The sequence below is a fragment of the Colias croceus genome, chromosome 28 (genome assembly GCF_905220415.1).
Source record: "Colias croceus chromosome 28, ilColCroc2.1".
Lineage (NCBI taxonomy): Eukaryota > Metazoa > Arthropoda > Insecta > Lepidoptera > Pieridae > Colias > Colias croceus.
Genome location: NC_059564.1, coordinates 5,353,293 through 5,366,702, shown reverse-complemented (window position 1 = coordinate 5,366,702; position 13,410 = coordinate 5,353,293). Strand labels below are relative to the sequence as shown.

The following is a 13,410-nucleotide window of genomic DNA, read 5'->3' as shown; positions in this document are numbered from 1 at the left end:
CAGTACATAAATAATGAAGTAAGCCATTTTTATACTAGGTATCGAGTCATGAATGCTGCAAATGCAAAATTTTGATTGAATAAACGAATTTGAATTTGATATAATAAGCTTTTACGTAGAACACAGTGTGTGTGTACATAAAACTAAAGATATATTATGAAAAAAAATTGTATCTATATGTAACAATTAACAGCCTAAATTGAAACATAAATCATTACTAATCACGAGAATGCTGTGTTTTGTACAATGAGTCATACCAAGTTAATTTTATCATACACTAGCTGCGCTCCGCGGTTTCACCCGCGTGGCTCCGTTCCTGTTGGTCTTAGCGTGATGATATATAGCCTATAGCTTTCCTTGATGAATGGGCTATCTAACACCGAAAGAATTTTTCAAATCGGACCAGTAGTTTCTGAGATTAGCGCGTTCAAACAAACTCTTCAGCTTTATAATATTATTAGTATAGATAACTTTTATCCTATCTTCATCCCATACTTTTGAAACCTTACAACATATTAACAGAAACATAGCCTCTACTATAGTTAACTCACTTCCTGCCTTATACTATTAAGGGCCGATTTTTCAATCCTTGGTTAAAATTTATCCGTCCAATAAAGTATTACACCAACATTTTAAAATGTCACCTGTAAACTGTCATATACGGACAATTAGAATACATTTTTGAAATGGTAGTTTAATACGTAATTAGATGAATAAGTTTTAACCAAGGATTGAAAAATCAGCCCTAAAAAATACAAAACAAAACTCACCGTTAATCCTTATTCCTCCTTTTGCAAATCCAAAACGCCACTTAGCACATCACAAAGTGTCCGAAACAATGACACTTTCATTGCACTTAGCCACTTCAGACACTACGCTACACTGTATTCAAACACTAGTTTTGGTGAAGGCATACTTTGAATGCGTTTGTACACTGGGTAACTATTTTTTATCTGTATTTAAGGAAATTAAATTAATTTTATGTACCTACATCGAATACAATGATTGCGGAATAAGATGAAATTCAAATATATCAACATTTTATCGTTCAAAATCTAAATAACAATAATAAAAACTATGTAAAGTTTAAAATTGCATTTGTCTCCAAAAACATCAGATTTTATGTATGTTGGTTAGGCAATAATTCAGTACTACGAAACTAATTCCCATAATTCTGATGATTAAAAAATACATTAGTTACTCCTTTGTGGCAAGAACTATATTTTCGTAAGATTACGAAGTGAATTTAATTATTCAATGAACTATGTACTATTATTTATTTATCTGTTATTTCAAGTACATGCAATGGTGAGATGGTTTTATTAAATGGACTAGGAGTGTAAAAAAAACTGCAATCATGATTCCCATATAAATACATAATTGGTCATATAACATCTGTATTAAAGATAAATAGCTTCATTACTTTTATATATATGTCGTGGCCATATCGTAGATTTGCTCATTTCATGAAATGGCCAACATAGTTTGATCAGATCGTTAAATCGTCAACGTTTCACGATTTGGTCATCGACATTTGGCCAGATCGTATAAAATATAGGTTAGGTTAGACTTTAAAAAACAACGCACGAGCCGAGCGAGCAAAGCGAGCGTGCCGCGGCAGCGGCCGGCGAGTGCCAGAAGCGAATCGCTTTTTAAAAAAGAAACAAAAATGGTCGCATTTCGTGAAATGGCCATCCACGTTTGGCCAGATCGACGATCTGGCCAAATGTGGATGACCAAATCGTGAAACGTTGACGATTTAACGATCTGGCCAAACTAAATTGGCCATTTCATGAAATGAGCAAATCTACGATATGGCCACGACATATACATTTGCATAACACCTGGCTAAATAATCTATGCACATTTGACCTCTGACCTGAACAGATTCTTCAAGTTTGACTTTTATTTATATACGTATAACTACTGTACCTCTGACCTGAACAGATTCTTCAAGACTAAGTTTTTATTTATACCTAATGTAGGCTAAAAATAGAATGATTGATTTTGATTGCTTCACTCTGTAACTGTAATAGCAAAACTATATCAATTTGAATACACTAATTTGTATGGATAAATAGTGATTTAAATGTAATACAAACACTACATAAATAATTATAGTACTATTTTTTAATTAATGAACCATTGCAAAGCTTTGCAAGCAAAGCAAAGAAGTGATTAAATTTTGTTATAAAATTTTACATAACTATGTTAAATTTTTTCCTAATACAAAAATTATAGCATAGTTTACAGATCAAAGTATACATTTTATAGAAAATCTATAAAAACTAGAATAACCTTTATTAGGAGGAGGTAATGTTCTAGACTAGACAAATGTTTTATTATCAGCAATGACCTCTTGGAGTGAGGTCATTTGACATAATTGTATCAATGAGCTTTCAACCAACTTTGATGAACTGAAGGTTCCTAATTGGATACTACCAACATTTGATATCTTTGCTTTGTAATAGCATTGAAATGCTTTATAAATATAATTTTTTCATGAATAGATTAAAATAATATTTTTTTCAAAAATACAAGTAATATCAACATAATCATTAGATATATATAACTAAATTGCTTCTTCCTGTCTATCCATTCTTATGTATGCTTAAAACTATGGAGTTGATTTTGATGCAATTTTTTTACAAATAAAGTTTTAGTATATAATTTTAGCTTTTCGATCTGTTGGTAAATGGTAAAACGATGTGATGACAATTAAAAAGTGTTGAATAAATAAATGTTTCAGTTTTCATACTAAGAGAATGGCATTAATCAAAAATGTGATATGGACCATTTGCATCAACATTATTCCTAGCAAATATTACAAACAAATGACTATAATAAATAATTAAATTAAAACTATAAATATATCTTAAAATGATGGTTCACATAGCTTTCCATTTACAACAATGGTGAGAATTGGATACCCTACATTCTTCTTAAACTTTCAATCAATTTCAACAGAGTATCTTAAGAAACTTAGTTTTACCCCAAAATTGTCATTTTTATTAAGTATCTAAGAACATTCAAATGAAAAAAAAAAAAGACGGGTTGCACTCCGGGAGTGCCGGCTGAAGTGAAAACTTGATTATTAACGTTCTATGTTTGATATTTTGGAATGGTATCCGTCTTATGCATGGAATAAAAGGGCCTAAAAAAAAAATAGTCTTACGCTTTTTCGATCAGGCCACGTGTCCTGACGCGAGTTTAAGATTTTATACCCAACCCCGCTAAAGAAGTTTTCACTTCAAAAAATATGTAAAGTATGTTCTCGAGTTAGATTTTGTGCAAGTATTATACCTACACTAGCTTTCTACATGCGGCTTCGCCCACTTTATCTGAAACCTAATAAATTATATACTAAAACCTTCCTCTTGAATCACTCTATCTATTAAAGAACTGCATTAAAATCCGTCACGTAGTTTTAAAGATTTAAGCATACAAAGGGACATAGGGACAGAGAAAGCAACTTTGTTTTATACTAAGTAGTGAGACATAAGGACAGAGAAAGCGACTTTGTTTTAAATACTAAGTATGTAGTGATGAGAATAGATTGTAATATTTTGTATACACCAAGTGTATGGATAAAGGTGTTTAAGCAGATCAGATAGTGATGATAATTATAACTTACTTATCTTCATAACAATTTTGAGTACATACATTCTTCGTGTAATTGTTTTTAAGTCATGTGTTATCAATAATGATAAGTTACATTTAAATACTTGAATTGTACAACTATAAAAATATTATATTTTGTAAGATAAAGTGTTTTTAAGTAATACATGATTTTTTTTGTAAAGTTATTATTTACTAGCTGTGCCCCGCGGCTTCACTCGCGTGACTCACATGTCTTAGCATGATGATTTAATATAGCCTATGCCCTTCTCTGATGAATGAGCTATCTAACACTGAAAGAATTTTTCAAATCGGACCAGTATTCCTGAGATTAGCATGTTCAAACAAACAAACAAACACTTCAGCTTTAGAATAATAGTGTAGATTAAATACCTATTTATTACTTGAAAAGTACTGTGAAGTTATCTGAAGTTTAATAGAAATGTATGTTATAAATAAGGGAATAGTGTCAAATGAGCTAAAAGCGCACAAATATGAACTGAAATAAAAGGAATAATATTAAAAATCAACATTACACAATTACACATGACTGAAAATAGTAGTCCACTTCCATGTCTATATGAAAGCACTAATATAAAACTATCTTAGCCTTTGTAGGTCTTGTTTAGGCTAACATTCAAGTACTAGAATGCCCTAAACGATGTATTATTTATACCAACATCGGTGATGTCATGCTATTCCAATTGAGGATGCCTGCATATGATCCTACACATTATATTTAAGTATGTAAAACTTGACGTCGGACATTAGTTGATAAGCCCAACCTACTGACAGTTTTACTGATCATATTTGTGCCGTTTTTATTGCGATTTCACAACAAATTAGAATGTCAGAGATGTAATTGTTGCTACAGTGAAGCGATAGCGTAATTTTATACGCGAAAATGACATCCGACTAACAAAGCACTGTCAAATTTCTCCATCTCACCATTTGTCACCAATTTCATAAACAATAGATAAGTAAATATTGCGGAATGCGGTTATCTCGTGTATCCTACCTGATTAGATGATGAGGGCCGTAAAAAATACTGTAAATTAGTAATTCAAGGAAAAGTAAGCATCGGAGACATTGCCTTCTAAAGATGTGACCTTTCCAACATCACAAATTTGCATAAACACAATCACTTTTTAATTTTTTGTAATAAAAACTGATAAATAACACGGAAAATAATTTAAACTCGTATTTTCTTTCCGAGAAAATCTCACCGTTTCAAAATCACTTGGAAAATATTCGGTACTCGCGCATGCCCAACAAAAATTTACGTCACGTGATCTGTCATGGCGTCATACTTACTTTTTTAATTTTTTCGCAATATGTTCAAGGCTACTAAGCATACAGCCAAATTAATTAACTTCTATAATTATTTATAATATACATTTCAATTTATCCTTTTTAAAATGTTAACAGTTTTTAATTCAACTAATACAAAATATATAAAATTATAGTGGAAAATTCAGTTAGTGATGATAGTACTAAACCTTACAGTAGATGTCGCCACTTGGAAAAATATTATTTTAGGACATACCAAGGACATACCGTTAATTTTTAAAATTGTATTTTTTTCTAGGTGTTCCATTTCAAGTTATTAATAAATAACAATTAAAACTATAAACTAATGTTTAATATACAGACTACAGTACAGAGAAAACACCTCAAAGAATACGAAAAACTCCGGTTTTGTTTTGCGTTGGAGACAAAGAAAATAAAATGAACACAGACGAACAACAGAAAGGTTTTTGGTAATAGTTTTTATCACAGTTTTTATTAGAAAATGAAAAATTACCTATTTAGTCAATTAAAATTTTATTAATGTGTAAATTATCGGCGCCTCTTTTTTATATTATGTAACAGCTACCTATTACAAATATTTCACAGCATCCTTTAATCCAAACAAAATAGCTAAGTTAATAATAATAAAAACCGGGATACCGACACGCGGGTACTGTAGTCAAATAATTTATATGATTGCAAATCTTGCAATGTTTTTTCATGTGAACACTACACGTTTTTGAGTTACGTCTTTTTCTTGTACACGCACAATCTTCATCATCAGCCAATTTGTTTTCAATACGATTCTGCGCTTGTTTTTGACTCTTCACTATTTTTCTGAGACACGGTTCTGAATCTAACATTGCTGTGGATGATCTTCTGCAAGGTTTACATGGAGATTTTTGATGTCTTGTGGGAGGTAGAAACGGTCTGAAGTACCCTGGTATAGCTACAGACGGTACCTGGCTGTTTGACGAAGCAGACGTTAAAGGAATGACAGGCGGGTAAGTATAAAATTGGTTTCTATAACTCTGATCCAATCCTGTATTATTGTACTGTTGCGATTTATTCATGTCTTCAAAATGACGTCGGGAATATTGCTCAAATTGCTGTTGCAGTGATCTGTAATACCTACTCGTTTGTGGATTCATAGGTGACACTCCTGGTACAATTTGACCGTTTTGCAAGGAATTTTGACGTGAAGTACACATTTTTTGGCTTTCATACGATTGTTCTTGGATGGGTACTTGACTAGAATGTTTGTTTTGTCGTCTATAACTTTGTTGGCTTACTGATCTATTTTGGCTTCTTCCGTAGATTTGACAATTCACAGATTCGTCTCTCATATCGTCTTGATTTAAAGGTGTTGACATTATTTTTATTCCAGCTCCGAAGTCATGGGTTTCGTAATGCTGACTTTGTTTGTTATTATGTGGGTTTACGGGTGTTATATCAGCGTTAGGTGCTTGAAGTGTGTAAGGATCATAGCCTCTATATTTATTGGCATTGATGTCATTTTGCATTTGCATTCCCTGTTGTATAGGTAATGGTACGGGTCTAAAGCTTGTCCCTTGACCAAAATCTTCAAAATCGGTTTGAGATGAACCGAAAGTTAACGGCGGATCATTTATATGAAGAGCTTGGTTGTAATTCTGAGGTGTGATTGGCAAGAGAGATATCCACTGATCATCTGCCATATTTTGTGGATTTGTTTTAGCTAAACTCATGCTAGGATCTGAATGATAAGGAAGAGGGGTTTGAAACGTATGATACATTGGAGGTGTTATAAATGTAGCATCGTTAATATTCCGATTGTTGCAAGAAATCTGTGGTGGATGAGATTTTCGCAGTTGTTCTGAATTCCTTAACTTCTCAATAAATGATTCAATTTGCATATTGTCTATTCTCTCGTCTATCTTCTTGACACATTTCTTAACTTCTTCCTTCATTTTTTGCTCTATTTCATTGCTGTGGCCAGATTTTTCCAAGTCGCTTAAACGCCTTGCTAATGTAGATTTAATTTGGTTTTTTATTTGTGCAGAATCATCATTTAAGTTCAATGGCAACTCGTTTAGAAATTCTGTTACCTCGTACTTCATTCTTATTTCTTCAACCTCATCCATAAGAGCATTCTCATTTGGTCCTGGAACCTTACTCATTTCACATAACAGTTGATTACTTTTAAGTAGAGTATCAGCAGAATAACTTGTACCTCCCTGGTTTCCAATTTTAATATATTTTGACACTGCTTCATTTATCATATATTTATACATTTGTTTACCATCGATATCGTCTTTGTAATAATAATATACAACAAAGTTATCGACTATATCATTTTTAATCTCATTTACAACAGCAGTTCTTTGTTCATCTAAATTTTCCGGTTTTTCCAGAACATGATTCACAACTGTTTTTAATTCCTGTTTGTATTTGTAACGAGTATTCTCTTCCGCTATCAACGGCTTAACAGAATTAATTGCTTCTATCAACTTCTGTTTTAAAATGTTTTTATTCCGTACGTAATCACAGCAAGATGGCATAGTAGCAAAAATGTTCTCTAATTCATCATCCAATAAAGCATCATACAACTTATTATCATTGAATATTTCAGGATTCATATTAAGTTCGCTAATTTTGATAATTATTTTAATAACCATGTTGTCTTTGAATAATTTAACATTATCTTTTTCCTCTTGTGTGTGAGCTGGGATCGGTAAATCTCTGCACCAAGATTCTACCATGTCAATTATAGTATCTGCTGGTTTTTTAGACTGTAAAGGGCGAACTTGGCAACATCTGGGTAACGGAGTTTGAGTATGAGCTTCATAATTAGGAACTAAGTGTGGATGTTGGACCTTATCTATAAATTTTGTAATATCAACTTGAGAGACACATTTTCTCATTGCAAATGTTGATTTTAATCTGGCTTGCAATTCGGTAGCAAACTCATCAACAAAAACATCCTTTCCCGGTACTAAAGGCAGTTTACGCAGGTATTTTACGATTTCTTTGTGCATGTTTTGATCTGGATCATTTTCATATTTTTCGATTTCATGTAATCGCTTTGCAAGCACAGTAAGAATTTTGTCGCATTCTAGTATTTCGTTTAACCCAGCAGGTTTTATTAGAGGTAATTTTTCAAACCATATTTCAATTTCGCAACGCGTTTTTATTTCTTCGACTTCATCTGTTATAGATTCTTCATTTGGTATTGGCACTCGGAATAAAGTACTATATAATTCATTGTATAATTGGTCCCGAGTAAGTGACGCAGTCGTTCTTTTTTGAGCATTCTCAAAATATATATTAATTTTGTCACGCACCTGTTTTTCGTATTTTAACTTCACTGCATTATGACTATAATCAAAATTGTCCAAAATAAACATTGTCGCTAATCTATCTTTGTATATTTCAAAGCCTGGATCGAAATTGAGTGCTGACTTAGGTTCTGGAATCGACATTGAAATAGTATCTTCTAGTTTCTGTTTGTACTGGTCACCTGATACTTTCTGGTTAATAATTTTTCTATTCTCTATAATTTTCTTCAATAAAACTTTCATTAAAGCTTCTTTATTTTCTTTAAGTTTGAGATTAACTGGGATGCTTTTTAATAAATTATCAATTTCCTTTGTTAATACACTAGTGTAAAGATTTGCATTGTTATTAAAATCGGGATCTGTATTTATATCACCAAGTGTTTGAAAAAGTTTTGTGGCAATATTCTCCTTAAATTCCTTGACATACTTCTCCTCGCCTTGAATAGGTAAATCACTACACCACGTTTCAATGGTTTCGACTAGAGTTTTGGCAGGATCTTGTTTCTTTTCATTTCTACTTTTACTACAACAGGGACCAGGCGTTTTACAACCCATACTTTTTGTGGTATTAGATTGAGAAATTGTCTGTTTTTGTTTCATTTTTTCTCTCGACACTCTTTCTATTCTGTTTAATAGTTGTCGAATTACAACTGGAATCAAAATTTCTCTCTGAGAATCAAATGGAAACGATAGCAACCATTTTTCTAAATACTCGTTAAAATGAGCAGTGATAGTAGGATTTTGAGGTTCAGTTTTCTTAGCCTCTTGGTATTCACACATTTTGTGAACTAGTTCACCTATTTTTTGAGCCCTACTGTCAGCATCACTTGCGCTTTCTATGGGCAATAACGGCAAATTATTTAACCAATCAGATATTTCTTTAGCATTATTTAATTCAGTGCTAAATCTTCGAACCGTTTCGTCTCCTAATAATGTTTTATTGGCTAATCTTTTATACACTTCACTTGTAGCGAATGCCTCTGGTTTTTCTACTATTAACTTATTGATTTCTCTGACCAAACGTAAAGAGATCGCTTCTAATTTGGTTTCGTTTTCTGTTAAACTTGTATGATTATCACGTATAAATGATTCAATAAAATCGCTTAAAGTTTTACTATCTATAGGAAGATTAACTTGATTGCTATTAGCAAACAGGCAACAAGGCTTGGAGGATCGAGTTTTTAAAATATTTCCGATGATATCATCAACTATAGTATTAATATTCTCATTGTAATCGGTTATAATCGAAATTGGAAGCTCTTCAATCAGTTTCTTTATTACAACTTGAAGTTCTGTTATATTTGGACTTGCATTATTATTTTCAATCACGTAAATATTTTGTGCAAGATTATTTATAAACTCAATACGCTGTTTGTTGGTAAAGCTTTCACGGAGAGGTACTTCGTCCAACAAATCTGATATCATCATTATATATTGTAATTCCTTGTCTAATTTTTTAAATGAAAGTTTACCCCCGGATACATATTGCTCTAAGCTGTCGTAGACTTCTTTTCTCGATGGCAAACACAAATTTGGAAGTTCTGATTTTAATAAATGAGAAAATAGATAACGTGTTGCAACATTATCCTCTGAATAATTGTATTCTAAGTATTTTAGTATTAGATTTTTCATAAGTATTTCCGGTTCATATGATTGAGGTTTTGATCCACAACATACTCTAACAGTATCTTTAGGTTGTTCTAAATATGTTTTGGGTATATCTTTTAATTCCTTTAATAAACGAACAATGTGAGGTTTAGCGTCATTGTTATCTTCAAAAAAATCGAATCTGTTTAACCATTTACGTACTATAAAGTATTTAAATTTTTCATTCTCTGAAGCAGTAGCTTCACCTTCTTCTTCTAGTTTAATTTGATCGTATATTTCTCTAGCTAAATATTTAATATTGTCATATTTCAATTCGGTATCTTTAAATTCTTTTGGCAAAGTATCCAACCATGTGTTGATAATTTCGACTATTTCGTTTATAAAAATTATTTCAGAAGAATTTAATTTAAGAAGTTCATTTGGCACAGACTTTTCCTTTTGTGGTGTTTTATGTTTAGTTCGAATTTTATGTTCAGATTTAAATACAGATAGAGTACCCACCAGGGGAGGTAAGTCTATTATATTGATTGGTGAAGGTGCAGCAGAATAGTTTATTTCTTTACCTTTAGTTGCTTCAATTATGTTATTTACTAGGTCAAACGTTTCTAGATCAGATAAATTTGTTACATTATTTATCAACGTATTTAATTCTTCTTTTACCAGTCTTATTTCGCCAATTCTTATATCATTTAAATTCTTGAGTAAAATGCATGTGATATCGTCAGATATACCCTCTGTATCTCCAAATTTAGCCTCTTGAACGATATTTTTTACCGTATGTTTTATATTTTCTTTATTGTTTGCTATTACATTGAAGTTTAAAATTGTGTTGCTGCTTTGATTGTAGTTTTGTATGCTTCGAAGTCTACTATTTAAGTCTTCAGCAATTGTATCTCGGTGGACAGGATCTATCATAGAAGTACTGAGTGGTAAATTATCAATCATTTCCAATATTTTAACTTTTAAAATCAACTTGTCACTTCTTGCGGTCGAATTTTTAACTATATGTTGTTTTAACTGATCCCACAAAATGTTAGTAATGAAGTTTTTATCGACATTGGTGTTAACAAATTTATAGTTCGTATTTTCCATGATATTCTTCATCCAATCAAATACTTTTTGTTTGAATAATAATTTGATTTCTTTGAACTCTTCTTGTTCGTTCTGTAGATTCTCTTCTTCATTGGAGATGTTATTTATGCTTTGTTGAACTTGTACTTTAGCATTTACTGTTTCTTTCTTTTCATGAACATATATTTGATCATACGGTGTATCTGAACCGATGATTTCATTGTAATATTCTTGTAGAGTATTTGTGGATATGTGCTGTATTCTAGTAGAATCTAGTAGTTTATCAATAAGCGTACTTGTAGCTGCCTCTCTGACCTCAGGTTTCTCTGGGAATTTTTGCTTTCTGTAAGAAACCTTCATGAACTTCCTGTTCAACCGATTGATTCTACATAAAAGATTGTCTTTTAATTCTTCTTTAAGCATCTTTTCGTTATCTAATCCAGGTAAATAATTCAGAACAGAATCAGCTTTTTTGCGTAGTAGCATCTTGTAATTATTACTGTCAATATCATTGATCAAATCGAAGACTTTATCAATGAATTTGTTTATTAATTTATCTTTTTTCTGCTCCACGGATTGGTCGGGATATCGAGGTATCTCTTTAGCCCATTCCAATATTTCTTTACGTAAGAATTTCTTGTATTTTCTTGTGTCTTTTATAGCGTCTGTTGAAGAGGTTTGTCCATCTGATGTTAAACTTGAATTTCCGCTTAAATAAGAGGAAGAACCACTCTGAAAAGAGAAGAAATTGGGTTCTCAAAACCACTGAAACATTACTAGAATAATAACAAAATGTATATAACATACTTAAAGTTGAGTAAATTAATTTAAATCAAGCCAAAGAAATACCCAATAAGGTCGTTATAAAATAACTATTAAGTTAAATTGTCCATCTACAGTATTAATACCACTTTCCCTTCACGTGGTGTTACAAAATTCCACTCTGTCAAGTTTTTTTTCAGTGAAAAAAACCTTTTATGTTATCACCTGCGAGTCCCTTTGATTACTGGATGACGAATGATGCTGTATCAAGTGACGGTCCAGACGTTCTTTTATAACTGGACATTCGTTTTCGGAACAAGACTGCAATAAAAATACCATTCATCTATGTATACCATTATCTAAAAGGCATAATTTATTAAAATTTCAGATATAATTGGACCGATTTTAAAAATTATTTCACAGTTGGATATATATTATGATCCCTGATTGCTATAGGATATAATATAATATGTACTACAGGCGAAGATGAGGCAGAATACTATAATTTTTAAGATTTAACACAAGCAGCATCATCTCATGATTTATCTTTATCCTTAACCAATTTTTAGGATACTAATATTGGTAATAAGAAAGTAACACTATTCAATTCTACCTATTCACTACGTTTTTCATTAACTGCGTTATCCTCATCTATAAATTAATTGGCATTTGTGTAACCACCATTTTCACTCACAATGCAAGCTTTAATGCTATCCTTAAAGCTTCGGATACTCTTCAGGTATCTCACATCTATGGTACCACCGAAATCATTTAGATTATCCTCAGTCTCCAAGAGAACTGCATCTATGAACGTGGAACGACCTTCTGGAAGGTAGGGTATGTCTAATTCTGGTTCATCGTTGATTTCCTCAATATCTATAAGTAGAATTATTATGGTAATACTAGCAAAATCACGTAACTTCACTCGTGGTTTTTAAAGACATAATATTATTATGCATTTAAACCTTCCTCGAGAATCCGCCTTTATTTATTTATTTCCTTGTCGAAAATATATGAAAATCGATGCAGAAGTTTTGGAGTTTTTCGATCGACAGTATAAGTAAAGTTTTTATTTATTTTCGTCTATTTTCGTATTCTCCTGTAAAATTATTGCCAATATTGGATACAATCTGATATAATAGTTATAACACAAACCTTTAACACTGCAAACGTGTGCAGTTTCTTCTGTATTTATAGAATCTTTATTTACTATTTCATTATCTTTCTGTTCGTTCATATTGGTAGAAATATTGATGCGAATACAACAAGATTATAGTTTTAGCGAAGCTAAAGCAATGCGTTGAAGAGTATAATATTATGTTGTTTATTAGGAAAATGCATTATAGTAACATCGTTATTTTAATCACTGGTAATTTATAAATAAGAATTTAGAACCTAATAGGGAAGTTAACGGTGCACAATGCTGCATTTTATTGTTTGTTTGTAAATAATAATTATTCTGACATGTTTAGCAGACAACTGCAATGTGAAATTACACAATAAATTAAATCAAATTTCTTCACATATTTCTTGAAAATTTTACAAAATATCTAATTACACAGTAAAAAAACACGTAATTTAAAACAAACAAACAAATTAAATTTGTATTTAATAATTATTTTATACCAGTTTATACCCTTCTTAAGATTAAATTTCATTATTTTTTACATTAAAACTTAAGCAGAATTAAAAGAATGATTAAAGAAAAAGAATAAACGATGATCTTTCAAATAGACAATTGACT

At 31.4% G+C, this 13,410-nt stretch overlaps 2 protein-coding genes across 2 annotated transcripts in view; both read right to left on the bottom strand.

The window, feature by feature from the left end:
- Nucleotides 1-4,890, bottom strand: part of LOC123703923 (CLIP-associating protein) — a 47,559-nt gene extending 42,669 nt beyond the window's left edge. The window contains exons 1-2 of the mRNA XM_045652111.1: nucleotides 4,637-4,890; nucleotides 771-953 (exon numbers count right to left, since the gene is read on the bottom strand). The gene's annotated coding sequence lies outside the window, so the exon portion shown is untranslated. The remainder of the gene's footprint in view (nucleotides 1-770; nucleotides 954-4,636) is intronic.
- LOC123703965 lies at nucleotides 4,019-12,432 on the bottom strand (the record flags this gene model as incomplete). Its single annotated transcript, XM_045652181.1, has 4 exons — nucleotides 4,019-4,044; nucleotides 5,678-11,636; nucleotides 11,892-11,987; nucleotides 12,361-12,432. Coding segments are annotated over 4 exons (6,153 nt in total), but the record flags the coding sequence as incomplete, so codon positions are not given.
- Nucleotides 12,433-13,410: the final 978 nt, after the last annotated feature.